Genomic DNA, 27,080 nt, shown 5'->3' with positions numbered 1-27,080 from the left:
CGCATCGCGGATATGGTCAATCAGATAGCACAGTACAAGATGTACTCGACCATAGACCTAAAATCCACTTACCATCAGCTTCCCATCCGCCGGGAGGACCGCCCTTACACTGCCTTCGAGGCGGACGGCAGGCTTTATCAATTCCTGCGCGTCCCCTTTGGTGTCACGAATGGTGTATCTGTCTTCCAGAGGGCAATGGACCAGATGGTGGACCAGTGCCAACTGAAGGCCACGTTCCCATATCTGGATAACATCACCATCTGCGGTCACGACCAGCAGGATCACGACAACAACCTCCAAAAATTTCTCCAAGCAGCCAAATCTTTCAACCTCACCTATAACAAGGACAAGTGTGTATTTGGGACCACCCGACTTGCTATCTTTGGGTGTGTCATGGAGAATGGAGTCATTGGCCCTGACCCCGACCGCACGCGCCCCCTGTTGGAACTCCCTCTTCCCAATACCCTCAGAGCCCTCAAAAGGTGCCTGGGCTTCTTTTCATATTACGCCCAATGGGTCTCCAACTATGCAGACAAGGCCTGCCCCCTTGTCAAGTCCACCATATTCCCCCTTTCTGCCAAGGCCCACACAGCCTTCAACCGCATAAAAGGGGACATTGCCAAAGCAGCAATGCATGCGGTGGATGAGGCCATTCCCTTCCAAGTAGAGAGTGACGCCTCCGACTTTGCGCTGGCTGCTACCCTCAACCAGGCAGGAAGACCAGTGGCGTTCTTCTCCCGTACCCTTCAAGGCCCTGAAATTCGGCACTCTGCGGTAGAGAAAGAGGCCCAGGCCATAGTGGAAGCTATAAGGCACTGGAGGCACTATCTTGCCGGCAGAAGGTTCACCCTGCTAACTGACCAGCACTCAGTCGCGTTCATGTTTAATAATCAGCAGCGGAGCAAAATCAAAAATGTTAAAATTCTGAGGTGGAGAATCGAACTCTCCACCTACAACTATGACATCATGTACAGGCCTGAGAAGCTCAACGAGCCCTCCGATGCCCTATCCCGGGGAATATGTGCCAGCGCGCAGATCGACCGGCTATACGCCCTACATGTAGACCTTTGCCACCCGGGAGTCACCCGGCTTTTCCACTTCGTGAAAGCCCGGAACCTGCCTTACTTCCTTGAGGAGATCAGGATGATGACCAGGGACTGCCAAGTCTGCGCAGAGTGCAAACCGCACTTCTACCGACCCGAAAAGGAACCACTCATCAAGGCCACCCGCCCCTTTGAGCGACTGAATGTTGACCTTAAGGGCCCTCTTCCCTCCACCGACCGCAATGTGTACTTTCTTAACGTAATTGACGAGTACTCGCGGTTCCCCTTCGCCACCCCCTGCCCTGACACCACTACCACGTCAGTTATAAAAGCCCTGCGCAAGCTCTTCACTCTGTTCGGATACCCATGCTATATCCACAGTGACAGAGGGTCCTCGTTTATGAGTGACGAGCTGCGCCAATATCTACTGGCTAGGGGAATTGCAACCAGTAGGACCACGAGCTATAATCCCCGGGGGAATGGACAGGTAGAGAAGGAGAATGGCACGGTGTGGAAAGCCACACTCTTAGCCCTCAGGTCAAAGGGACTGCCGGTCTCCCGCTGGCAGGAGGTCCTTCCCGAGGCACTCCACTCCATCCGCTCCCTGTTTTGCACGGCCACCAATGCCACCCCTCATGAGCGGCTCTTTTCTTTTCCCAGAAAGTTGACCACTGGAACCACCCTACCTACTTGGCTGACGTCCCCGGGGCCAGTGCTGCTTCGGAAACATGCGAGGAGCAATAAATACTCCCCGATGGTCGAGAGGGTTCACTTACTTCATGCGAACCCCCAGTATGCCTACGTGGTTTTACCTGATGGGCGGGAGGACACGGTCTCCATCCGCGACCTGGCGCCCGCAGGAGCTCCGGGCCCCTACCCTGAACACTCCGTGGTGACTATTGACCCCGTACCCACCAGTGTATGTACCTACGAGACACCATGCACCCCAAACCCTATACAGACACCACACGACACTTCCATACCGGGCGCGACGCACACGCACGAGGGATTACAGACGCCTAACGTGCTGGCACCTGAAGTCAGGCCGGAGCCAGCACAACCGCCATCACCGGTGCTACGTAGATCACAGCGACGGACTTGACCGCCTAATAGACTTAACCTGTAAATATACTTCTTGTAAATATTGTCAGTCACTTCACCCCGCGGGACTCTTTTTAAAAAAAGGAGGGGTGAATGTGGTAAACCATGTATATATGTTGTAACTCGGTTACCTGTCTGGACACACACCTCTGCTGACTGCCCCTGTGGCTCCTCCCACAGAGTCTTGTATAAAGGTGTTCGCCTTGATCCTCCCCCTCAGTCCGGGGGCAGACACTCACTGTGGAGGTTGTATTGTACAGCGAATAAAAGCCTTTCAGTATTTTACCAAACCTCAGTCTTTTAGAGTAATTGAAGGTGCTTCAGATAGTCAACTTTGGTTTGTGCACGGTAGGTCATGTCTAACCAAAGTTCTAGAGTTTTTCAGGAGGTTACCAGGAAGGATGATGAAGGAAAGGCAGTGGATGTTGTTTTTATAGACATTAGCAAGGCTGTTTAAAAAGTCCCACATGGGAGCCTGAGCCAGAGGAGTAAGTCACTTGGTATTCAGGATGAAGTTGTAAATTGGATTCAGCGTTGGCTTAGCAGGAGAAGACAGAGAGTGACAGAATACAGTTGTTTCTCTGGCTAGATGGCTGTCACTAGTGATGTACAGCAGGGATCGGTGCTGGGTCCATTGTTGTTTAACATCTAGCAATGATTTAGATGATAATGTGGCAAACTAGATCAGCAAAGTTATGGCTGACAGCACAAATGGGGCATAGTGGGCAGCAAGAAAGTCTATCAAAACTGGCAATGTGATCAGAATCTGCTGGGGAAATGGGCTGAAAAGTGGCAAATGACATTTAATGCAGACAAGTGTGAGGTGTTGCAGGATAATCCAGGGTAGTGAATGTTTGGGGCCTGAAGTGTGTGGTAGAACAAAGGGCTCAGGGAATAGAGATCTTTAATTCCTTTCAAGTGGTATCACAGATAGATAAGATCATAAAGAGAGCTTTAGGCACGTTGGTCTTCATAAATCAGAGCACTAAGTACAGGAGTTGTGATGTAATGTTGAAGTTCTATAGGATGTTGGTGAGGCCTGACTTGAAACATTGTATGCGGTTCTAGTCTCCTATCTCCAGGAAAGATATCAGTAAGATTGAAAGTGTGCAGAGAACATTTACAAAGATTTTGCCATAACTTGAGGATCTGAGTTACAGGGAAAGATGGAATAAGTTAGAAATTTATTTCCTGGAGCATAGGAGAACGAAGGGAGATCTAACAGAAGTATACAAAATTAAGAGGAAATACATGCAGACTTTTTCCACTGAAGTTGGGTGAGATTAAAAGTATCTTAGGGTGAAAGGTGAAATGAGAAATGAGAGCCCCCTCCCACCTTATTTTAACCAATATTTACAGGAACACCATCGAAAGTGTCCAGACCATCTGTATTCATCGTATGGAATCTGACCACAAGGCATCTGACCCCCAAGTCTCTGCAAAGGATTATGAGGGCTGCTGAGAAGATCATTGGGTTTTCCCTTCCACCCATTAGAGGTATTTATCAGGAGCACTGTGTATGCAGGGACCTTAGCATTGTCAATGACCCCTCTCATCCATCCTGCAATCTCTTTGCCATCAAGTAGGAGGCACCGTAGCATTAGGACAAGAACTGTTTGGATGGGAAACAGCTTCTTTCCCCAGGCCATAAAACTACTGAACTCCCTGCCACTGCCCTGGTCTCATCATGTATGAAGCACCAGTAGCATTATACTGTTTACTTTTTTTAACTTGTACTAATATGGGCTTTATTATCTGTCAATTTATACGGAGTAATATTATGCTATATGTTATGTGTGTGAGTTATATGTACTCTGTTGTGCACTTGGTAAGGAGGAGCATTGTTTTGTTTGGCAGTATACATAAGTACAGTTGAATGACAATAAACAGAGCTTGCACTTCACCTGAACTTGAAATATTTAAGGAGAACCTGAGGGGGAACTTCTTCACTCAGAGGGTTGTCGAGTGTAGAACGAGCTTCCAGCAGGGCTGGTGGATGTGGATTCATTTTAAGGAAAGTTTCGCTAGGTACACGGATGAGACGGGTAGGAAGGGATATGGTCCATCTGCGGGTAGATAGGCCTAGGTAGAAAAACACTTTGGCACAGTCTAGATGGGCTGAAGGGCCTGTTACTATGCTGTAGTGCTTGATGACGCTCTGATTTTATAACACATACATGAGTTGGTGTTTCATGTATCAGATTGGCTCAAAAGTGATCTTAAATAAGTCGCTCCATTTTGAAGCTTGAACTAAGAGAAATAAAACAATTGAAGACTTGTAGTAAGCAAGGTGAGAACTGACCTCTTTGTTCATTGATGTGTAGAGGCCTCTGGTTCAGCATTCCTCAGTTTTAAAACTCTTAGCCGTGCTTCAAATCCCTCCACACTATCAGTCCTACAATTCCTCCCATGTAACTGTATTGCACTAATTTTGTTGTCCAAATCAAAGGTTGGCACAACATCGTGGGCTGAAGTGTCTATACTGTGCTGTAAGGTCCTATATGCTATGCTCGAAATTTAGTTCAAAAACTGGCATGCCTTTATAAAATATCTATGCCTCTCCATCTGTCTGTCCTTTTTCTGAGATGATGCTCAAAACTCCCAATCCTGATTCAAAGATTCAAAGTATGTATACAGTATACAACCCTGAGATTCATCTTCCCACAGATAGCCATGAAACAGAGAAACACCATGGAACCCGTTCAAAGAAAAACATCAAACACCCAACGCACAAAAACTGCCCATAGTGTGGTTGGCTGTGAGGAGAATCGGTGGGGGGGGGGGTAGTGAACTGATGGGTGAGATACAATAGTTCACATGAATATACTGAAGCAAATGGGATTGAGCTGAATGCCCTGAGAGCTGGCAGAGAATGAGTGGGCTGAAAGGCCCCATTCTATATTATAAAAAAGGGGTGTTTTAGTTACAATAAATGCATCATATCAAATATTCATAAGCTGTCAATCCTGTAAACAACAGTGAAAAAATGGCATGAAAGCTTGCTGTTATTGTGCTCCTGCTAGCTAAACGCATCGTATCATGCAGGAAATAGATACATCCAGTCGGAGAGTATAGGATGACCTTCTTAATTATATAACCCTGAGCTCAGATGCATGGCAGTCTATTTCAAGCAAAATTACCATTATAACTAGGAGCCAGTGACCATATGATGAGATACAATAATGTGTCACATAATTAGAAGCATGTGTCAAATCTCCAGAGCTGGTTAAGTTCTTTGGCAACCTGTAGCCCCAGTTGCTTAGAGCAATGGATTATATTTCCATTATATTTGATTTACTTTTATGTGAACACTTATGCCAGGAGCCCTGATGGAATCAGTAAATTTGCCTCTAAGGTAATATCACAGCTGTTAAGTTTTGTGATACAGCTTGCAATAACAAAATCAATAGAACATTTTAATTGAAATAAAGAATTCCACTGACACGGATTTGCAAGTATGGCAGCAGAAACTATATATAATAGCTGAGAGGTTGGACAGGAACAACTGCTGTCAGTTCTCCCTAATGGATGTGACAGATTTTGAGCAGAGAATAATATAGCTGATTCAGAAGACTTACAAAATGCAGTCAAAAGAGCATTTAAGCATCCACATTAGTGGGAATGGTAGGAAGTGGCAACATCTATCCTTCAGGAATCATTTAATTAATACATCAAAACCTATAATTTTGTAGTTATTAATGCCAGCCCATAAACAAGCAAGGGAACCTTACTCCCACACATAATTCATCATCGTGATAAAGCCAACTTAATTAGCAATCAGACTAATTGCCAGAATTTTTTTTTAAAAAAGGCTTCTGTAAGTTTTGATTTCTCTATCATAATATGTCTTTGGGAATTCTAGATTCCAACATGTTCCCTAAAGTTTGGATGTATTAGGCATTAACTTTGCCAGGGAGAGCTAGCAGCAGGGACTTCCACTTCACAACAGCGTTCAGAGAACTGGACACAAGAGATGGGCATTGTTCACTGATGGGAGTCGTGGAACCCTGTGAATCAGACCTGCTGAGATACATTATGTTGTTGCAGTGAACCAAGCTTCACATCAGAAATGGAGCCACGGGTAATTCAGGTATTAGGGTGCAACTGATCTCGACCCCATAAATAAAAGTTAAAATCTATATACCCAATGTAATGGTAGTTGTACATAAAACACTTCCTAAATGCCATGGAATAGGGACATAAGGAAAAAAGTAACAAGAGCAGGCCTACAGGCCCACTGCTTTGATATACAGGGTTATTACATTTCATTATGCCTCACCGGACTTCGAGGCGTGGTCCCAGATTTGAACCCAGCCATGCTTTCCATCTGTGCTGAGTTGAGCTGCAAATTAACAACATGGCCTCAAAAAAAAAGTTTCAAAACTCAATAGAAACAGCAAAGTTGCTGCCCAATGTGCCACAAGGCACGGAAAGGAAAAACGACATTTTTGTTATGCCCCAAGATCTTTAGATAATTTATTTTGTAAAGGAATACTTCTAAGCAATTACTGTTTGGCATGAATATTATCTACCCCAAATAATTGTTATGGAATAATAACATGTAGCATCGTTAATATGGAGGTTTTGTGTATATACGAGGGATTTGGGGGGGGGGGCTTAGCAGACTGACAAAAGGAATAAAAATATGGACAAAAGGTGTTGCATTGACTTCGGTGATTTAGAAATAACTACTCTGTGCTTTATGACCTTAAAGACTTGTAGGGTGAAGCTCTATTCCCATCTGGGTTGGTACCAAGGACTGGTCCACTGACAACAACCTCCTAACTACAAGAGATTCTGCAGAAGCTGGAGATCTTGAGCAACCCATGCACAATGCTGGAGGGAGTCAGCAAGTCAGGCAGTATTTATGGAGGGGAATAAACAGTCGACATTTCGAGCTGATACTCTGCATCAGGGTTGTTTCAGCCTGTTCCAAAACATTGCCTCTTTATTCTCCTTCATAGATGGCAACAACTTCCTTTCTTTGTGGTTCAGACATTGTCCTCCTACAAAGCAAGTCCTCTTCTGGGTGGAGGGTACAAGTGTACCCAGTTCATAGTGTCCTTGCCCAAGGCTCCCTCTTTCAACTGGTATGTGGTGCCCATCCCCATACTTCCAATTGAGGGCTACTTGTCCCAAGGTGGGCAAATAGAGAAAAGCGTTTGCCAATAGCATGAGATTATTTTATTTGTGTCTGATTTTGCCCCCAAATCCACACAAATCCAGCATTGGTGATACCATGACACATTGCATGACCTTATTGCTGCTATGTTTCATACCAGCCAAAAATATACTGGCAAATGTAAGGAAAAAGTTAAGTGTGATTCCTCCCTGATATATGCTGAAGTAAATTGAAGTCTGGAAGACAAAGTGCTGTCAGCCTGGACAGGGATAGTTTTGGAAGTACAAGAGAACACAGCAATGTTTTGAGAAAGTTAAGAGAGTACAAGTCAACAGACATAACAGTGGAAAATGGCGAAGAACATGTTTTCCTGGGGAAGGTGAGGTCACAGTGCAAAGACACGTACCAAATGCATGGGAAGTAGCAGTGCAAGGGGTTTTCAAAGGTCTAAAAGGGGCACCTTCTTGGTGTAAGAGGATGAGAGTTTTGTCCTAGGCCAGGCCACAGCTAGTGACTGGTGCTAAGAGAGGGAACAGAGCGTCGAAGGGAGTCAGAGTATGTTGAATAGGAGTTAGGCTTAGACTTGGGCAGGGGGAGCGGGGAAGAGAATGCGTTGAAGCATTCTGCAGATCAGCTCATTTAGAGGATAATAATTATTATCTTGATTTCTGTACTGCTACTACTTACTGCTGTAGAGATTTTTTTTTACTTTTATATTGTGTTAGTTCTAATAAAGTGTTTTCATGTGGCCTTGAACATATGTGTTGTCTCCTTTTGTTTGCAAAAACATATGCAAGCACCCTGAGCTTAACCGGGAGAGAACCTATAACGATTTTTAAAAATAATTTAAAATTAAAGCAAATTCATGAATTCAATGAACCAGCCCTTTAGAGTTATTTTCTTCTTTTTATTTGAATTTCATTATGTTGGCTTGTTGGGAGATGTTTCAAACACCATCAGACACTGTGAAGGAGAAAATAGACTTTGTTTTACAGAAATTGCACTGTTTCATCAAGTACAGATATCATTTTATATGATTTGGTTATATTTATAGCAAACACATACACAGTGGAAACTCAGTGGTTGGATGAAATGTTTGTGGCAGTTCTGATTTATTTTATTTTATTTCCTCTCTTCGTAATGCCCTTCTTCAGACTTTGAGCTGCTTGGTGAAGAGATTCCAATTTGCCGAGCATCGATTGATGTGAAAGTGGTAAGGTTTGGCACTAGTGCAAGTTCTGGCATTTGAAGAGGACCTGGTGAGCCGTTGACCCCTCACTATTCTTTGACAGCAGCAGTCGCGAAGAAGTTAATTGCTCCGAGTTCATTTATCCACCACAGATCAGAGGAGAAGCGCATGGTTTCCTTGCAGAGAAAATACACTTGTTTTTCTGACATGATTTTTCAAAGCGTTGACTTGCACCCCCTCACCCTTATTACTAAATATGCCATGGAAAGAATAGTTGTCATAGAATCACCACCCTGTCCTCTTGTGGTAAGACCAAGCAGCTCACCCCAGCTGCAGCACCAAGAGTACTTATAATACAGCACCTACAGTCATCGCGGGGTTAAAGTTTTCAGCATCCAACCACAATAAGCACTGAGCAGTCTGGTCACGGGAGTATTAAAGTTCTGTTGCTTTTTTTGTCTGGATGAAAAGAACTTTGGGTACCAAGCTTTCTACAGTCACCATTCTTTCAAAGGTTTTTATTTGGATATCTTCTGAGACATTCGCCATGTGAAGCAGTGGCTCAAAGGCCTGGGAAAGTGTGCACTTCCCTCCTGATGATGGCTATACAGCTTCGATTTGTTGCATCCCCCCTCCTAGTCCTCCTGCTCTCATGGCTTATTATTTCCTATTTTGACTCTGCTATCATCCACCTCTTCTTCGTTCATTACCTCCGGCTTCCTTGAAGGGAAAACTCCCGAGTTTTTCCTTGTCTGATGCTCCTCTTCGGAGAGGAACTCCGGGGGCAAGTACTTGCGCATCTGCTCTATTGTCTTTAGGTGAGCCTGCTTCTCCTGCTCCATAGAACGGATCAAAAGCTTCATTTTGTTCTCTCGGCTCAGAATGCTCTCAATGCTGGATTCCAGGTTCTGTATCTTGAAGCGAGTGGCCTGCGGAAGGAAGACAGAAAGTGGGACACAGCATCATCAGTAGTCTGTTTAACAGTGGCTGGCAAGCCCTCTCTTGATTCTTGATTCTGTTCTCTAATTTCCAACCCTTCCCCTCCCTTTCCCAGGGTTGGCGATTCAAGAACCGGAGAACATAGATTTAAGATAAGAAGGGAAAGATTCAAGAAACAGGGAAAGTTGCAACTTTTTCAGCAAAGAAGGTGGTGGGTATATGGAACTAGCTGCCAGAGATGTTGGTACAGTATAAGTTAATGTGGGTACAGTAACAGTATTTAAAAGACAATTGGACAGGTATGTGGATTGAAAAGGTTATGAGAGATATGTGTCGAATGTGGGCAAAGGAACAAACTGAGAAAGGTATCTTAGTTGGCATGGAAAAACTGGGCTGAAGGGCCTGTTTTCATGCTGTATAAGTCTATGACTTTTGGTCATTTCTGCCTCAGCTCAACCCCTAAACTTCCACCACTTCAGCCCCTCCTCTTGGTTTCAATTCTACCATGAGTTGCATTGCAACGTGTTCAACTGTGAAAGGCGAACTTAAAGCCAAACATCTTCACCAAAGGTTCGCAGATCCACCTTTTCTTAGATTACATTTCAATGAATGGTCATCACCAAAGGGGATCCAGCTGAAGTTTACTCTCTTCTCCTATTACCATGACCCCACAATCACCTGTGGTCAACCAACAGCCCAGATCAAACTTCCACCAGAAATCCATGGTCCTTGGAATCAGTCATTTCTTTACATTATTACAAGATTGTGGCCACAAGGGCAGGAATAGCTGCTGGATGTCCTGGGGTTTGGATGTTTTAAAAGGGACTGGGAGGGAGGTAAAAGAGGTGAGCGGCATTGCCAATCATGGGCAATATCACAGCTGCAGAAAGGGAGAATGTTGTGGACAGATTTACTCTTCGAGCCGCGCTGCCCAGCAACCCCTGATTTAACCCTAGCTTGATCACTGGACAATTTACAATGACCAACTGACCTATTAGCCGGTATGTGTTTGGACAGTGGGAGGAAACCAGAACACCCGGAGGAAACCCTTGCAGTCACGGGGAAGAATGTCCAAACTCCTTACAGGCAGTGGCAGAAATCGAACCTGGGTTGCTGAACTGTAAAGTGTGGTGCTAACCACCACACTACCATGCCACCCCATTTTCTACTGAGTCAATGTGGGTGGGGGTGGAAGTCAGAAACAGGAAGTGAGCAATTACTCTATTGGGGGTATTCTATAGACTTCCCCATAGCAACAATGGCACTGAGGAGAAGAATGGTAGGGAGATTTTGGAAAGATTCAAAAATGATAGGGTTGTTGTTATAGGAGATGTTAACTTCCCTAATATTGATTGGCACCTCAGTGCAAAAGGAGCAGGATTTGTTTGGTTATGACTGGGGAGGATTCCTGACACAATGTATAGGGACAGGTCAATTAGAGGAGGGGCCACACTGGATCTGGTACAAGGCAATGAACTATTCAGATGACAGATCTCTCGGTGGCTGAACATTTTGGAAACAGTGACCACAAATCCTTGACCCTTAGCATACCCTTAGCAAGGGAAAGGAGTAGATGGTACAGGAAAGTATTTAATTGGGAGAGGGTGAATTGTGATGCATATAGTCAAGAAATTGGGGGTTGTTCAGAGAGCACTCGCATAGGGTTCTGGATAAATTTGTCTCATTGAGATAGTGAAAGGATGGTAGGTGAAGTCATCATGGTTGATATGTGAAATGGAACATCTAGTTAAGAGCGAGAAAGAAACATACTTTAGATTTAGGAAGCAAGAATCAGACAGGGCACTTGAGAGATACAAAGTAGCCAGCAGGGAGCTTAAGAAGGAACATAGGAGAGCTAGAAGGGACCACGTGAAGGTCTTGGCAAATAGGATTAAGGAAAACCCCAGGATGTTCTATGTTTACGAGAAGAAAAGGAGGGTAACTAGAGTGAGGGTAGAACCAATCAGGAATAAATTAGGAAACAGTTGCCTGGAATCAGAGAAGGTGGGGGAGGGAGGTGGTCCTTAATGAATACTTTGCACAGGTGAGAAGGACCGTGTGAGATCAGCGAAGAACAGCCTGAATGCTGGAACATATCAACATTAAGAACAAGGATATGCTGGAACTTTTGCAAAACATTAGAATAGATACGTCTGGGGGGTCGGAGACAGAATATACCCCATGCTACTACAGGAAGGGAGTGATCTTTATATCCAGACAGGCCATGGGAGTGATACCAGAAGATAGGAGGGTAGCAATGTTATTCATTTTTTCAAAAAGGTAATAGAGATAATCCTGGTAATATATGGACCAGCGAGTTTTATCTCAGTGGTGGACAAACTATTGGAGAAGACTCTTAGAGACAGGATTTATGAGCACTTGGAGAAACATTGTCTGATTAGAGTTAGTCACAATGGCTTTGTGAAGGGCAAGAAATGTTTCATGAACCTAACTGACTTCTTCAAGGAAGTGACAAAACAAATTGATGAAGGTAGAGTGGTGGATCTGGTGTATATGGATTTTAGTAAGGAACTTGATAAGGTTTCCCATGGCAGACTCATTCAGATAGTCAGGAGGCATGGGATCCAGGATAACCTGGCTGCATAGATTTGGAATTGCCTTGCCCACAGAAGACAGAGGGTGATAGTAGATGAAGCATATTCTGCGCAGAGGTCATTTACTAGTGGTGTACTGCAGGGATCTGTTCTGGGACCCCTGCTCTTTGTGAATTTTATAAGTGATTTGTGTGAGGAAGTGGAAGAGTGGGTTAGTAAGTTTGAAGATGACACGAAGGTCAGTGGTGTTCTGAAGAGTGTAGAAGGTTGTTGTAGGTTACAACAGGACATTGATGGAATGCAGAACTGGGCTGAGAAGTAACAGATCAAGTTAAGAACTTTGGAAGTTTGAAATTAAAGGCCGAGTCCAAGGTTAATGGCAGGATTCTTGCGGTCTGGAGATACAGAAGGATATTGGGGAACCACAACCATAGAGCACACAAAGTTGCCATGCATATTGTTCTGGTGGTTAAGAAGGCATATAGTTCATTAGCTTTCATTAGTTCAGGAAATTGAGTTCAAAAGCTGCACAGTAGCATTGCAGCTCTATAAAACTCTGATTGGACCACATTTGGAATATTGTGTTCAGCTCTAGTCACCTCATTATAGGAAGGAGGTGGAAGCATTAGGGAGGTGCAGAGGAGATTTACCAGAATGCTGCCTGGATTAGAGAGCACATCTTATGAGGAAAGGTTGAGCGAGTTAGGGCTTTTCTCTTTGGAGTGTAAGATGAGAGTTAACTTCACAGAAATGTATAAGATAATAGGAAGCAAAGAGTGGCCAGCTAGTGCCTTTTCCCCAATGTGGCATGGCTAATAGAAGGCAGTGTAGGAGGGGAAGTCAGAGGTAGTTGGATGGAACGCAATGCCAAGGGTGGTGGTGGAGCCAGGTACATTAGGGATAGCTAAAAAAAATCTTAAGACAGGCACATGGATGAAAGAAAAACATCCAGATCTTGCCTATGTGGGAGGGAAGAGTTAGAGAACAGATTAACATGTAGGTACAGCAGTGGGCCAAGGGCCTGTACTGCGCTGTATTGTTCTATATTTTATGTACTCACTAGTATGTGGACAGGGCCATTGCTCACCTGTCACTTCTCTTGAACTGAGTTTTTGTGAGGCTCTTGCAAAGAACAGTTAAGAGCCAACTGGACAACTGTGAGCAGGGCGCAGCAGGGGCTTTCACATCACATCCTTCCAGCTGCAGATCCTCAGTCAGTAATGCAGTGCCAGGGAGTTCTATAACATGAGTAAAGGAAGATTGCAGTGGACCCTGCATCACATAGCAGGTGAGCACTGATTTTCTTCCCTCCAGGACATTAGCTTCCTTACATTCAGACAATAAATCTCTGATAGGTGGAATTACTCAAGTCCCAAACTCCTGACAAGCGATTGCGTGAGTGGAATTCATTTGAATTTGATCTAAGGCACTGGCATACATCACCTCATCAGCTTTAAATTTTAATGCCACCAGAGTGAACTCTTCTCTTTTGGTGAAAGATAATATCTTAACTTGCTAGCGAATACGGTTTTTTGTCAATTGCCAACAGACAGTGGACCAGCTATGATTTTCGAGCCAGCTGAGGTTGCCAAGGATATTGGCTTGAAAGATAAGCCCACACATTTCTGGCTTTCCACAAATACAAACACAATCACCTATTCCGCTTGGTAGCTATTATGAGCTATGATTGGTTATCGTCCAACTGGAATTAGTCAGCAACTATCTCGCTTTGAGAAGAAAGGGCATTCAATCTTATTCCACACAGAACATGGAGCATTACCGCACAGCACAGGCCCTTTGGCCCACAATGCCAACCTTTTAACCTACTCTAAGATCAATCTAGCCCTTCACTCCCACGTAGCCCTCCATTTTTCTATCATTCATGTGCCTATCTACAACTCTCTTAAATGTCCCGAATGTATTTGTCTCAGCCATAACCTCTGGCATGTTCCATGCACCATCACCCTCTGTGTGGAAAAACTCACCTCAAACTATGCCTCTTATCATTTTGTACACCTTTTTATCAAGTCTTCTCTCATCTTGCTATGCTTCAAAGAGAAAATCCCATGTTCACTCAATCTATCCTCATTCGGCATGCTCTCCATCTCATCAGCATCTTAAACTAAAAATCCAGGCTGCCATCTCAATGTAATACTGCAGGAGGGCTCCGTCGTCAGAAGTGCCGACTTGTGCACAGGATTTTAACCTAGGGTCACTGCTGCCCTTGTGGGAGATTAATGATTCTGTGGGGAAACCTTTCTTGCATCTTTTCTGTATTTATCCTCTAAAGCTATTGACGGATAGTTTTTGGGATCTTGCCAATCACAGATCACTACAGTTGCCAGAGTACATAGCACAAGGACAGTGAAATCTTCGGGATTCCCAAGAACATGAAAGCATTCGTCACCTCGAAATCAATTAATTAATTGATTAACTGATTTTCTTTCTTTCACACTGACAGATAGCAGCATCATGTCCAAGAGATTAGTCTTAATGAATGAAAATAAATTTGACATGACAGATTAAAAGGAAACCGTGGAGAACTGCATGGTAGACATTAGTGGTGACCACATGTCATCAGCGTGGTATTAATCTTTCTGATACAAAATATGAAAGTCAGCCAATAGAAAGCACAGCCTCGGCCATTTGCTCCTTGACTTACTGGTGTTTAGTTCAATTAAACTGACAGCATTGCAGTTGTTACCTGGAGCTTCTCCAGTAACTCCATGTTCTGTTTCTTAAGCTGACTGTTTGCTCTCTCCAGCTTCTCCAAGCGATCCCCATCATCACACGGCGATGCTCCTTCCACCATCTCATCTTGCAAAACATGGTATTCCACCTCATAGGCATGGAGCTGCTTGGAGATATCCATCTCAAATACCTGCAATGTGTGAGGAAATGATTTGAGTGAAAGCCGTGACCGGCGCTGCTGCTTCTTTTATTGGTGTGGTGCAAGAAACTGGTTTACTGCTCTGTTCCACAACTGGGGCAGGACTGCAACATCGGCAGCAAAATGCACAGGAAACCTATTGCAAAATGTGAAGTGAGGTCCTGTGTCCCATCCATAACAACTAACAGCGATGGCTGGAGAATATCTTGGAATTTTGTTTGCAAAGCAGTGCCAAAGCCAGTTTCATGTAAGTCTTTGACAGGAAGACATACACGGTGAGCCATGAATTGCTGAGTGGGAGTCACAAGACAGCAGTTTGCCTCCAGCCACCCATCTCACTCTTCCTCTGGAATTTGCTAGTTTTGAAACATGAAGGTAGTTGAACTGCACCACTGGTGTTTAATGCTGGAATTGTATGACTCAGGACTAGAACACAGAACAATACAGCACTGGAACTAGCCCAACTCAGCAGGTCGGGCAGCATCTATGAGTACAGTCGACGTTTCGGGCCAAGACCCTTCATCAAGTGCGGAGAAAAAAAGGTTTTTTTCTCTCCAGTCCTGATGAAGGGTCCCAGCACGAAACATCATCCGTACTCTCTTCCACAAATGCTACCTGGCCTGCTGAGTTCCTTCAGAATTTTGTGTGTGTTACTCGGATTTCCAGCATCTGCAGATTTTCTCTTATTTGGGACAGGATCAGGCCTTTTGGCCCATGACGTTGTGCTGAATTAAATAACTGCTTAAATAAATAATATCTTTTGTCTAAACTATGTCCATATTCCTCCATTCTCTGCACATTCATATGGTTATTTAAGAGCCACTTCAGTGTCTCTGTTGTACTTGCCTCCACATGCATACCCTCTAGTATTAGGCATTTCGGCCCTGAGGAAGGGAATACTGACTTTCTGCTCTATTCATGTCTCTTATATTTCATAAATTTCAATCAGCCTCTGCCACTCGAGAGAAAACAGCCAGGTTTGTCCAAGCTCTCCTTATAATGGGTAATAGTGGGATTTGTGGGCCTGACATTAATTCCAATCTTGGGTAACCTTAGGTTTTAGAAAGACAGTAAGTTTTATGTTGTGCCTCATGGGAAAATGGGGTAGTGAGGTAGAGACCTTTCTTGTGACAATCGTGACAGCTGAAAGAGTGGCCATTGGTGATGAATTGACATCAGGGACAAAGGAGAGGGCTAAATCAGAGTCGTGAAGCGGTCAGAGGTGGGGTGGGTCTAGTTCATTGTAGAACAAGGATGAAAATTTTGAAACAGGGAGGCGGGAGGCGTATTGTTGGATCGAGAGACAATGTGGTTCCAAACTGGAGTTGGGGGAAACATTTCAAGCAGCCTTCACTAATAACTCTAGTTAAATAGCAGAGTTGTGGATAATGCCCGGAAGAGAATCAAAGAGGTTGAACAGAATGTGTAAGGGAGCTTCTGTGGACCGACACCAGATATTACTGATATTACAGACAGAATCATGATTACAGGCATATCTTGCACAGATTCCCTTTTGATTCAGACATATGCTACCATTAAAGTCAGAGAAAGGGATTTTAGTTAGGCATCATTAGCTTAATTAGTTTGGCAAAACATTGTGAATGGCTTGTTCCTGTTCTGTGTTCTATGCTTGAACAATGTTCCACTTATAACTCCTCAGATAATTGAGCTGTCCAGAACCAATATTCGTATTTAGGCTGATGAATGGTAAACAATTTTGTACTGCATAATACCCAGAAATGGTCATGTCCACCACCTTCACTGGATGTAACTGAACCATCCCCATAACTACACTCAACACAAGAGAACTGGGGAACAAATTCACACAATTCAGCTCCTGATTTCCATGGGTTTTTCAATACATGGTTCAGAAGTTCACTGAATAGTCTCCATTTGCCTGGATGATTGCAGTTCCAACAACATTTACAGAAGTTTAACTCATCGAGGATAAGGCTGTCAATAGTACCTGATCAACCATCTAAAAAAAAATCACCTTCCCTGTTACTGGTGTGTTGTGCCTGAAATAATATACCACATGTGTACAGATACTTTGCCAGATGGTTCCAAATGCTCCTCCCAAACCTGTGACTTCTACAAGCAAGAAGGGTAAGTGCAGTCCCACCTCCAAATCACACATCATACATCATCCGGATGTGGAAAATGATTGCCAATCAAATGCCAGAACTTAAACATGAGGAATTCTGCAGATGCTGGAAATTCAAGCAATACACATCAAAGTTGCTGGTGAATGCAGCAGGCCAGGCAGCATCTCTAGGAAGAGGTCCTTCCAGGTGAGGCAACACTTCACCTGTGAGTCAGCTGAGGTGATATACTGCATCCGGTGCTCCCGATGTGGCCTTTTATATATTGGCGAGACCCGACGCAGACTGGGAGACTGCTTTGCTGAACATCTACGCTGTGTCCGCCAGAGAAAGCAGGATCTCCCAGTGGCCACACATTTTAATTCCACATCCCATTCCCATTCTGACATGTCTATCCACGGCCTCCTCTACTGTAAAGATGAAGCTACACTCAGGTTGGAGGAACAACACCTTATATTCCGTCTGGGTAGCCTCCAACCTGATGGCATGAACATTGACGTCTCTAACTTCTGCTAATGCCCCACCTCCCCCTCGTACCCCATCCGTTATTTATTTACATACACATATTCTTTCTCTCTCTCTCCTTTTTCTCCCTCTGTCCCTCTCACTATACTATACCCCTTGCCCATCCTCTGGGTTCCCCCCCCCCTTTGTCTTTCTCCCCGGACCTCCTGTCCCATGATCCTCTCATATCTCTTTTGCCAATCACCCATCCAGCTCTTGGCTCCATCCCTCCCCTCCTGTCTTCTCCTATCATTTTGGATCTCGCCCTCCCCCTCCCACTTTCAAATCTCTTACTAACTCTTCCTTCAGTTAGTCCTGACGAAGGGTCTCGGCCCAAAACGTCGACTGTACCTCTTCCTAGAGATGCTGTCTGGCCTGCTGCATTCGCCAGCTACTTTGATGTGAAATGCCAGAACTCTTTGCCCGAACAACACTGGGGCCCAGAAGCAGAGCAACAGTTAGAGTCAAAGAGCACCACAGCACAGAAACAAGCCCTTTGGCCCATCTATTCCATGCCAGCCTGGTTTAGGATGCTGCTCACCATCACCTCCCCAAGGGCACTTAGGGGTGGGCTTAACAGTGACACCCACCTCTCAAGAATGAATGACTGAAAACAAAACCGTTTTGTGAGAAAAATCACTAAGATACTGTGCAACAATGCTACATAAATATATTGTATTAAACAAGCAATAAAGCATGCTGAATAAATATCGACTGTGCTGAAAGCAACTGTGCTAACAGCACCACTTAAGCGATCAACAGTGTCATCAACTTCAGTGGCTTTCTATATCGAGGTCAAATACTTCCAGACCAGTCTGTAAATTGCAAGCAACATTAGCTTTATTGCAGCCTTTGAGTAATGCTTGACTATTAATGGCCATATACCAGGTTACAGCTGGATTTATGGAACAGCACACAACAGGTCAGGCTGTATTTATGGCCACAGTTTCTATATTACATCAGAAACAGGTACCTGGGCAATAAAATGCTGAACTGCTATATCAGGAACAGTCTTCAGTGCAAAACCTGCATCTGACAAGGATATATTGCAGTTGAAATCCTTGGGTATAAAACATTGTGCAAAGATGCTTTGTTCTCATATTTCTATGCTGAAAATACAATAGTGGCCACTTTATTAGGTACAACTGCACACCTGCTCGTTAATGCAAATATCTAATCAGCCAATCATGTGGTAGCAACTCAATGCATAAAAAGCACGTTGACATTGTCAGGATGTGTAGTTGTTACTCAGATTAAACATCAGAATGGGGAGGATATGTGATCTAAGCGACTTTGACCGTGGAACGATTGCTGGTGCCAGACGGGGTGGTTTGAGTATCTCAGAAACTGCTGACCTCCTGAGGTTTTCACGCACAACAGTCGCAAGAGTTTACAGGGAATGGCGTAAAAAACAAAACAGACATCTAGTGAGAGGCGGTTCTGTGCGTGAAAATTCTTTGTTAATGTGAGAGGTCACAGGTGAATCGCCAAGCTGGTTCAAGCTGACAGGAAGGCAACAGTAACTCCAGTAATCATGTGTTACAACAATGGTGCGCAGAAAAGCATCTCTGAATGCACAACACATCGAACCTTGAAGTGGATGGCAACAGCAGCAGAAGACCTTGATCATACACTCAATGGCCTTGTTATTAGGTACATGACGTACCTAATAAAGTGTCCATTGAGTGCATGTTTTCTGTTTGAAAAGAATCTAAAAATCAATCTAAATGCTATTGATTGGCAATTAATTTTCTGTGGCAGATGAAATGCTGCAAATGGAAAGATGAAAAATCATTTTAATTATATTTTTCAGGACGAGGGGCGCAGTTGCATGTTATAGCTAATCAGGATCACAATCACATAGATATTTGTGTTATCTGCAGACTTATTACAGTCTCCCATTGTACCTAGCCCTCTAAAATTATCAGAAAGTTCTCAGCAATGTGAATCCTGCCACTGGTTTTCGTGCTAACTAATCTTGGCAGTACCTGGGTAATAGTCTTCTCCATCTGCGAATGACTCAGATTTGGAATGGTGGACTTCACAAATTCGACAATGCTCTCGAAACTGTCACACTGCAGAATTAATGCTTCATGACTGCTCAGCAGACTGAGGGCCACCTTAAATATCACTTCAGTCCCCTGGAGAAACATTATATCTATTTTGTTTTGGAAGAAAGAAGAGAGACCAAAAGTCTTCGTGTTAGTCAGAACATTTCACATCAAGTTAAAACTCCTACATATTCTCTTGTAAGTCAAAACTTTAGAAGAACTATAGAACTATTTTAAAATTTGTCTTTGAATTAAATACTACATGACAATGCTATAAAATCTTAGGATCTAACCCCAGACAAGCCTATCCCTGTAGGAGATCCTATAGAAGCCATTCACTCTCACTCTCAGGTTTGAGATACAACACCATATTTCGTTTGGGTAGTCTCCAACCTGATGGCATGAAGATCAATTTCTCCCACTTCTTTTAATTACTCCATTCTCCTCCTCCTCTCTTCTCCTCACCTGCCTTTCACCTCCCCCTGGTGTCCCTCCTCCTCCCAGCACAAACTGCTGGAGAAACTCTGCAGGTCAGGCAGCATCTATGGAAAATAGTAAACAGTTGACATTTTGGGCCGAGATCCTTCAACAGGACTGTTGATGCCTCGTCGGCAGTTAGCAATGAAAAGATCCAAAGCAGGCAGAAAACCAGAACGCACTGACCAGGAAAGTGCTGATGAAGCGTCTCGGCCTGAAACGTCAAGTGTTTACTTTTTTCCATAAATACAGTCTGGCCTGCTAAATTCCTCCTGCTATCCTCCACCATTTTGTGTGTGTGGCTTGGATTTCTAGCTCTGCAGATTTTCTCGTTTTCCCTCCTCCTCCTCTTCTTTCCCCCTTGATCCACTCTTCTCTATCAGATTCCTTCTTCTTCAGCCTTTTACCTTTTCCACCCATCACCTCACAGCATCCCTCCCCTCCACCTATCTGGCTCCACTTATTTCCTTCTATCTTGCCCTCATTCCCCTTCCCACTTCTTATTCTGTCTTTCTCCCTTTCACTTCCAGTCCTGATGAAGGATCTCAGCCCGAAACATCAACTGTTTATTCCTCTCCATAGCTGCTGCCTGACCTGCTGTGCTCCTCCAGCATTCTATGTGGGTTACTCTGGCTTTCCGGCATCAGCAAAATCTCTTGTGTTTTAAACATAAATCTAACTTTTTTGTCTTTTTATTAAATACTACATGACAAAACTATGAACCTTAAGATCCCAGACAAGCCAGTTCATGCAAGGAGATCCTACAGAAGCCATTTACTGTAGACATCTGCTGAATGAAGAAAGCTGCACACTATTTAGCTGTTCTGGCTTTCCAACAGTATTATTCATCAACACAATCCACTTGTCGCTCAGGCACTGCTGTTAAGAATTCTCCAACATAATATTGTAAACTAGTCGGCAATGGGCCAGAGATTGCAAGTGCCCAGGAGCTGAGATCTTGAATATCAGTCTGCCACCTTGGGCAATTGCCCAGACAAGTTAAGGTACATTCCCACAGTTGTGTGGCAGCTTACTATAAGTCTACACTATCGGAAGCACAGATACTTCACTAAAACCTGCTACGTACCAGCAAAGGAAGAGCAGGCACACTTGTATGAAGGGGTGGAGCCTCTGTCAGAATGGCTTACCCTGTTCTGATTTCTACCACAAATCAGCAAACCAAGATTAGCTCAAAAACAATAGTTAAGTTGCTACAACACACACAAAATACCAGAGGAACTCAGCAGGCCAGGCACCATCTAAAGAGGGGAATAAACAGTTGATGTTTCAGACCTTCTGTCAGGATGAAGGGACTTGGCTCAAAATGTCGACTGTTTATTCCATTGCACAGATGCTGCCTGGCATGCCGAGTTCATCCAGTTTTTTTTTGTGTTGCTCGAGATCTCCAGCATCCGCAGAATCTCTTGTGTTTAAGTTGTATATCTTGCTACTAAGTACTCAGTGTTTTCCAATTGCAATCACAAATCCAACATCTGCATTCAAGCTTGTATGATGTTTCCAACTTTCTCCTTTATGGATTTGCCGAGTTGAGGGAAGATAATGGTCAAGAAATGGGGAAAGCTAGGGTTCACATTTTAAGGCTTTGGTCAGCAGAGAACAATCCCACTCATTGGCTCACCCACAAGACTGAACAACAGGTGCCTCTTTAAACTTGAACAGACACGGCTCAGTTGGAAGTAATTTCAGCTCCAGATTAGGAAGCTGTGAGTCCAAGTCCTTCTCTGGAGATGAAAACTCCTAACTCCTGCCTCGCTTCCCTCATTAAATGTCTAGTGCAGCGCTGCAGGGGCTGCCCTTGTCAGATAGAAATATTGCAATGGCAAAATGCCTGCCCCTCCTGATGAATACAGAAGGATCTCAGGATCAGAGAGCTTCATCTTCTAGCCGAGCCATTGGATGGGTTTGTTCTCTGCTGACCAAAGCCTAATGCTATGAGCTTGAACCTTCACATTACTTTCTGAGTGAATTTGACATTAACTGTAGAACAGAGAAATACAATAGAATCAAAGAAAACCTACACACAAAACAAATGTGCAAATAAGAAAATAAGCAAGTAAGTAAATAAATAATTAATACTGAGAACATGAGATGCAGAGTCCTTGAAAGTGAGTTCATAGGTTATGGAATCAGTTCAAAATTGAGGTGCATGAAGCTATCTGATAAAGGGGAGAGTTGGAAATTTAATACAAACTTGAATAATAATAAATAAATCAGCCAGGAACAAATGATGGAATAAACTCAATGGGCCGAAGAGCCTAATTCTGCTCCTGTGTCCCATGGTCACACTCAGCATCAGTGAGACCAAGGAATTGATTGTGGGGCTTCAGGAAGGAGAAGTGGAGGGAACACACACCAGTCCTCAGTGAGGGATCAGCAGTGCCAAAGGTGAGCAGTTTTAAGTTCCTGAGTGTCAACATCTTGAAAGATCTATCATGGGCCCAACATATTGATGCAATTACAAAGAAGGCACAACAGTGGCTATATTTCATTCAGAGTTTGAAGAGACTTGATATGACTCTCGCAAATTTCTATAGATGTTACGTGGAGAGCATTCCAACTGGCTGCATCTCACTATTTGGCATGGAGAGACCACTGTACAGGATCGGGAAAAGAACTGCATGAAGTTGTAAACTCAGCCAGGTCCATCATGGGCACTAGCCTCCCCAGCATCCAGGATAGCTTGAAAAAGCAATGTCTGCATCCATCATCAAGGACCTCCATCACCCAGGACATGCCCTCTTCTCACTGGAAACCATCAGGAAGGAGGTACAGAAATACGAAGACACACACTCAATGTTTCAGGAACAGCTTCGTCCCCTCTGCCAACAGATTTCTGAACGGACATTGAACCCGCGAACACTCCCTCACCACTTTTTTTGCCTTTTTTCTGTTTTCTTGCTCTTTTTGCACGACTTATTTAATTTTATATATTATATACATGTCTTATTATACGTCCTAGCTTCTTATTATTATTTACTACAATGTGCTTCTGCCGTAGAACAGCAAAATTCACAGCCTAAGTCAGTGATATTTAAATCTGATTCTAATTCTGGTCTTACGGTACTTATCCTTCAGTCCACATTACAGAAACAATTATCTGGTTATAACACCCTACATTTTATTTGGATATAAACAAATGGCTGTTTCCCATGATCTCACTCTTAGCTCTTGGGTGTGATCATAACTTACTATTTTTAATAGTGTTTGTTGGCTTTATGAGTTTGTACTTGATGGAGTTTAGAAGGATGAAGGACAATCTCATTGACAACTACCAAATACTGAAAGGCATGGACAGAGTGGACATGAAGGGAATGTTTTCATTAGTAAACACAGAGAGCACAGCCTCAGCATAGAACTGAGGTGAGTATGAAGATCTTCAGCCAAGGGATGGTGAATTTCAGAGGGCAGTGGAGGTGATGGCATTGGGTATATTTAAGGCAGAAACAGATAGGTTCTTGATTGATAAAGTGCATTAAGGTGTATGGGGAAATGGCAGGAGAATGGGGTTGAAATAAAATTAGCCATGATCAAGTGGTGGAGCAAACTGATGGACTAAATTGCTAAATTCTTTCCTATATCTTATGCTGTCATGGACTGCCACACAGAAAAGGCTCCTCTCTGTTTAATTTGCCAGTCGTGGAAGAGGCACTCACTGCCATAAGGAAGTTCATTCTGCACAAGACACTTAGACCTGTAGGGGTACCAGCCGTCCATTGCAATTATAACTTCTACAGCAGAGAATGTCTTGATAATGTCAAAATCTATCAGCGATTCAACGTCAATTGTCAATCTTTTGCTGAGAACTCAGCATGTTGTAATGCCTACGCTTGGCCTCTTGGTTGTGAACAAGTTCAAGACTCCAATTAAGGCAAGCGTGAGCGTGGAAGTCCTACCCTTCTGCACAGTGGATGGAACTGACACCCTGGTGGAGGATTGGGATCTGCATGGTTACCCGCTAGTTCTGCTGCAATATCTGCCTCTGGACCTGGGGACAACTGCTTCATTAATTTCAACAAGAGGAAAAGCTGTGAGGGAAAAACAGCACTATACAGGTTCATTGGTTTTAATTCAATTAATTTAAATACATTTAATTCTTTGTGTGTTTTATAGTGCTGCAAAACAACTAATTTCATGAAATATATCAGTGATAATAACCCTGATTCTGATAATTTAAAAAATACTGTAAGTTTTTAAACAGTATGTTATTGACACCCACAAACATTCAAGCTATTGAAATACGTTTTGACAAGCAAAACCTTGCACATGCTGGAAATCTGAAATAAAAACAGGAAGTGCTGACACCGCTCTGCAGATCAGTAAGCATCTGCGGAGAGTGAGATGGAGTTAGCATTTCACATCTGACCTGCTGAGAACTTCTGGCGTTTTCTGTTATTGCTTCTTGGTCACTTATGACTGCGGATTTCAGCCTAGTGGCTATAGGTGGGCAGAATGGTTACAGGCACCAGCCTCCCCTCTACAGACTCTGACTAAGCTTCTCGCTGCTTCAGTAAAGCAGCCAGCATAATCAAACACTCCACTCACTCTTCTCCCCTCTCTCATCAGGCAAAACATTCAGAAGCATGTACCACCAAGCTCAAGGATAGCTTCTGTCCCACTGTTATTCAGACACTTGAAAGGACCTCCTTTATGATAAGAAGGGCTCTAGGCCTCACAATCTACCTTGTTATCATCTTTCATTTTATCCTTTACCTGCAATGTACTTTTTTGGTAGCTTTTACACTTCATTCTGAATTGTTATTGTTTTACCTTATTCTAGTTCAATGCTCTGTGTAATGATTGGATCTGTATAAACAATATGCAAGACAAGCTTTTTTCACGGTATTTTGGTACATGGGACAGTAATCAACCAATTCCAATCCGTGCCAATCCGTTTAGAACCACTTCCGAGAGAGAGAGCTCATTGAGAGAGGACCTATTGGAGCTGAGGATGTCTATGGTGAGCGGTGGGAGGTGACAGTGGATGGGGAGTCACTCTGAGGAAGATTCCAGCTGTTACTGACTACTTTGCAGAGAGGTCAATATAGTCAATGGAGGGTAATTCTAAGATACCTTACACAGCTAAATTTGAACTCAAATGGCTCGATGGTGCCTCCATGTGGCCTTGCTACTTAATAGCAATAGGAGATTGAAAGTCAGTGTAACATACCGCCTGTAAAACATAGGACATAGAACAGTACAGCACAGTAAAGGCCCTTCAGCCCACAATGTTGTGCCGACCCTTAAACCCTGTCTTCCATATAACTCCCCAACTTAAATTCCTCTATATACCTGTCCAGTAGTCTCTTAAACTTCACTAGTGTATCTGCCTCCACCACTGACTCAGACAGTGCATTCCATGCACCAACCACTCTCTGAGTAAAAAACCTTCCTCTAATATCCCCCTTGAACTTTCCACCCCTTACCTTAAAGTCATGTCCTCTTGTATTGAGCAGTGGTGCCCTGGGTTAGAGGCGCTGGCTGTCCACTCTATCTATTCCTCTTAATATCTTGTATACCTCTATCATGTCTCCTCTCGTCCTCCTCCTCTCCAGAGAGTAAAGCCCTAGCTCCCTAACCACTGATCATAATGCATACTCCCTAAACCAGGCAGCATTCTGGTAAATCTCCTCTGTACCCTTTCAAATGCTTCCACATCCTTCCTATAGTGAGGCGACCAGAACTGGACACAGTACTCCAGAGTGTGGCCTAACCAGAGTTTTATAGAGCTGCATCATTTACCCCGTGGCTCTTAAACTCTATCCCTCAACTTTGAAAGCTAACACCCCGTAAGCTTTCTTAACTACTGTATCTACCTGTGAGGCAACTTTCAGGGATCTATGAACATGTACCCCTTTGATCCCTCTGCTCCTCCACACTTCCAAGTATCCTGCCATTTACTTTGTACTCTGCCTTGGAGTTTGTCCTTCCAAAGTGTACCACCTCACACTTCTCCGGGTTGAACTCCATCTGACACTTCTCAGCCCACTTCTGCATCCTATCAATCTCTCTCTGCAATCTTCAACAATCCTCTACACTATCCACAACACCACCAACCTTTGTGACATCTGTAAATTTGCCAACCCACCCTTCTACTCCCACGTCCAGGTCATTAATAAAAATCACGAAAAGTAGAGGTCCCAGAACCGATCCTTGTGGGACACCACTAGTCACAATCCTCCAATCCAGATGTACTCCCTCTCCCACGACCCTCTGCCTTCTGCAAGCAAGCCAATTCTGAATCCACCTGGCCAAACTATAAGCAGAGGAACAGGGCCATCAGCCCAACTTGCCTTTGCTGACCCAGAAGCCTATCTAAGCTTGTCCAATTTGCCTGCATGTGGCCCATATCCCTCTAAACCTTTCCTATCCATGAACCTGTTAAAATGTCTTTTAAACATTGGGCTTATACCCACCTTCATGTCTTCTAGCAGCACATTCCATATACTATATGGTTCCATAGCCTCCTTTGATCCAAAGGAAATAATGCCAGTCTAGTCGGCCTTTCGCCATAACTGTAACTCTGTAACCCTGACAACATCCTTGCTAATCTCAGCACCACCTCTGGTGCAAACACATCTTTTCTGCTGTGTAGCTACTGGAACTGTGGCTTCACTGGTGCTTTATACAATTCCTAAATTGCCTCCTTGCTCTTATTATTCCATGCTTTGGACAATATTCCAAAAACCTTCTGAATGTTGCTTTCCTTGGGAAAGTCAGGTTTTAGAAGGAATTTTCACTCATTGTTGACATCGATAACCATGACATGACGCTGAGAGATTTGGAACACCTGAGCGCTAAGAACCAGAATCAGTTTTATGATCACTATCTTATAAGACGTGAAAATTGCTTAAAAGGATTGATATCAGTTATAGTCATTGTCACTGTTCCATACAGCTTGGAAAACAGGCCTTTCGGCCCTATATTAATCCTATTTTATTCAGCCATGTTCCCATCATCTTCCCATGAATTCCACCATGCACCGACACACATGGGGCAATTTACAGAGGCAGACTGACCTGGCAAACTGCATGTCTTTGGGACTTTGGAGAAACCAGAGCACATTGAGGAAACCCAAGCAAACTCCGC

The 27,080-nt window shown here is 43.7% G+C and overlaps 1 protein-coding gene across 3 annotated transcripts in view; it reads right to left on the bottom strand.

Moving 5' to 3' along the window:
• Positions 1-8,159: 8,159 nt before the first annotated feature.
• The window catches only part of tbc1d4 (TBC1 domain family, member 4), a 318,014-nt gene continuing 299,093 nt past the window's right edge, over positions 8,160-27,080 (bottom strand). For all 3 annotated transcript variants that reach the window (XM_072258783.1, XM_072258785.1, XM_072258784.1), the window contains exons 17-19: positions 19,434-19,603; positions 14,654-14,830; positions 8,160-9,384 (exon numbers count right to left, since the gene is read on the bottom strand). In XM_072258783.1, coding sequence (XP_072114884.1) covers positions 9,106-9,384; positions 14,654-14,830; positions 19,434-19,603 — 626 coding nt within the window. In that variant the 3' untranslated portion in view covers positions 8,160-9,105. The remainder of the gene's footprint in view (positions 9,385-14,653; positions 14,831-19,433; positions 19,604-27,080) is intronic.

Source organism: Mobula birostris, chromosome 5, assembly GCF_030028105.1.
Source record: "Mobula birostris isolate sMobBir1 chromosome 5, sMobBir1.hap1, whole genome shotgun sequence".
In the NCBI taxonomy this organism is placed as follows: Eukaryota; Metazoa; Chordata; class Chondrichthyes; order Myliobatiformes; family Myliobatidae; genus Mobula; species Mobula birostris.
Note: the sequence above shows the minus strand (reverse complement) of the source record. Positions and strands in the feature narration are given on the sequence as shown.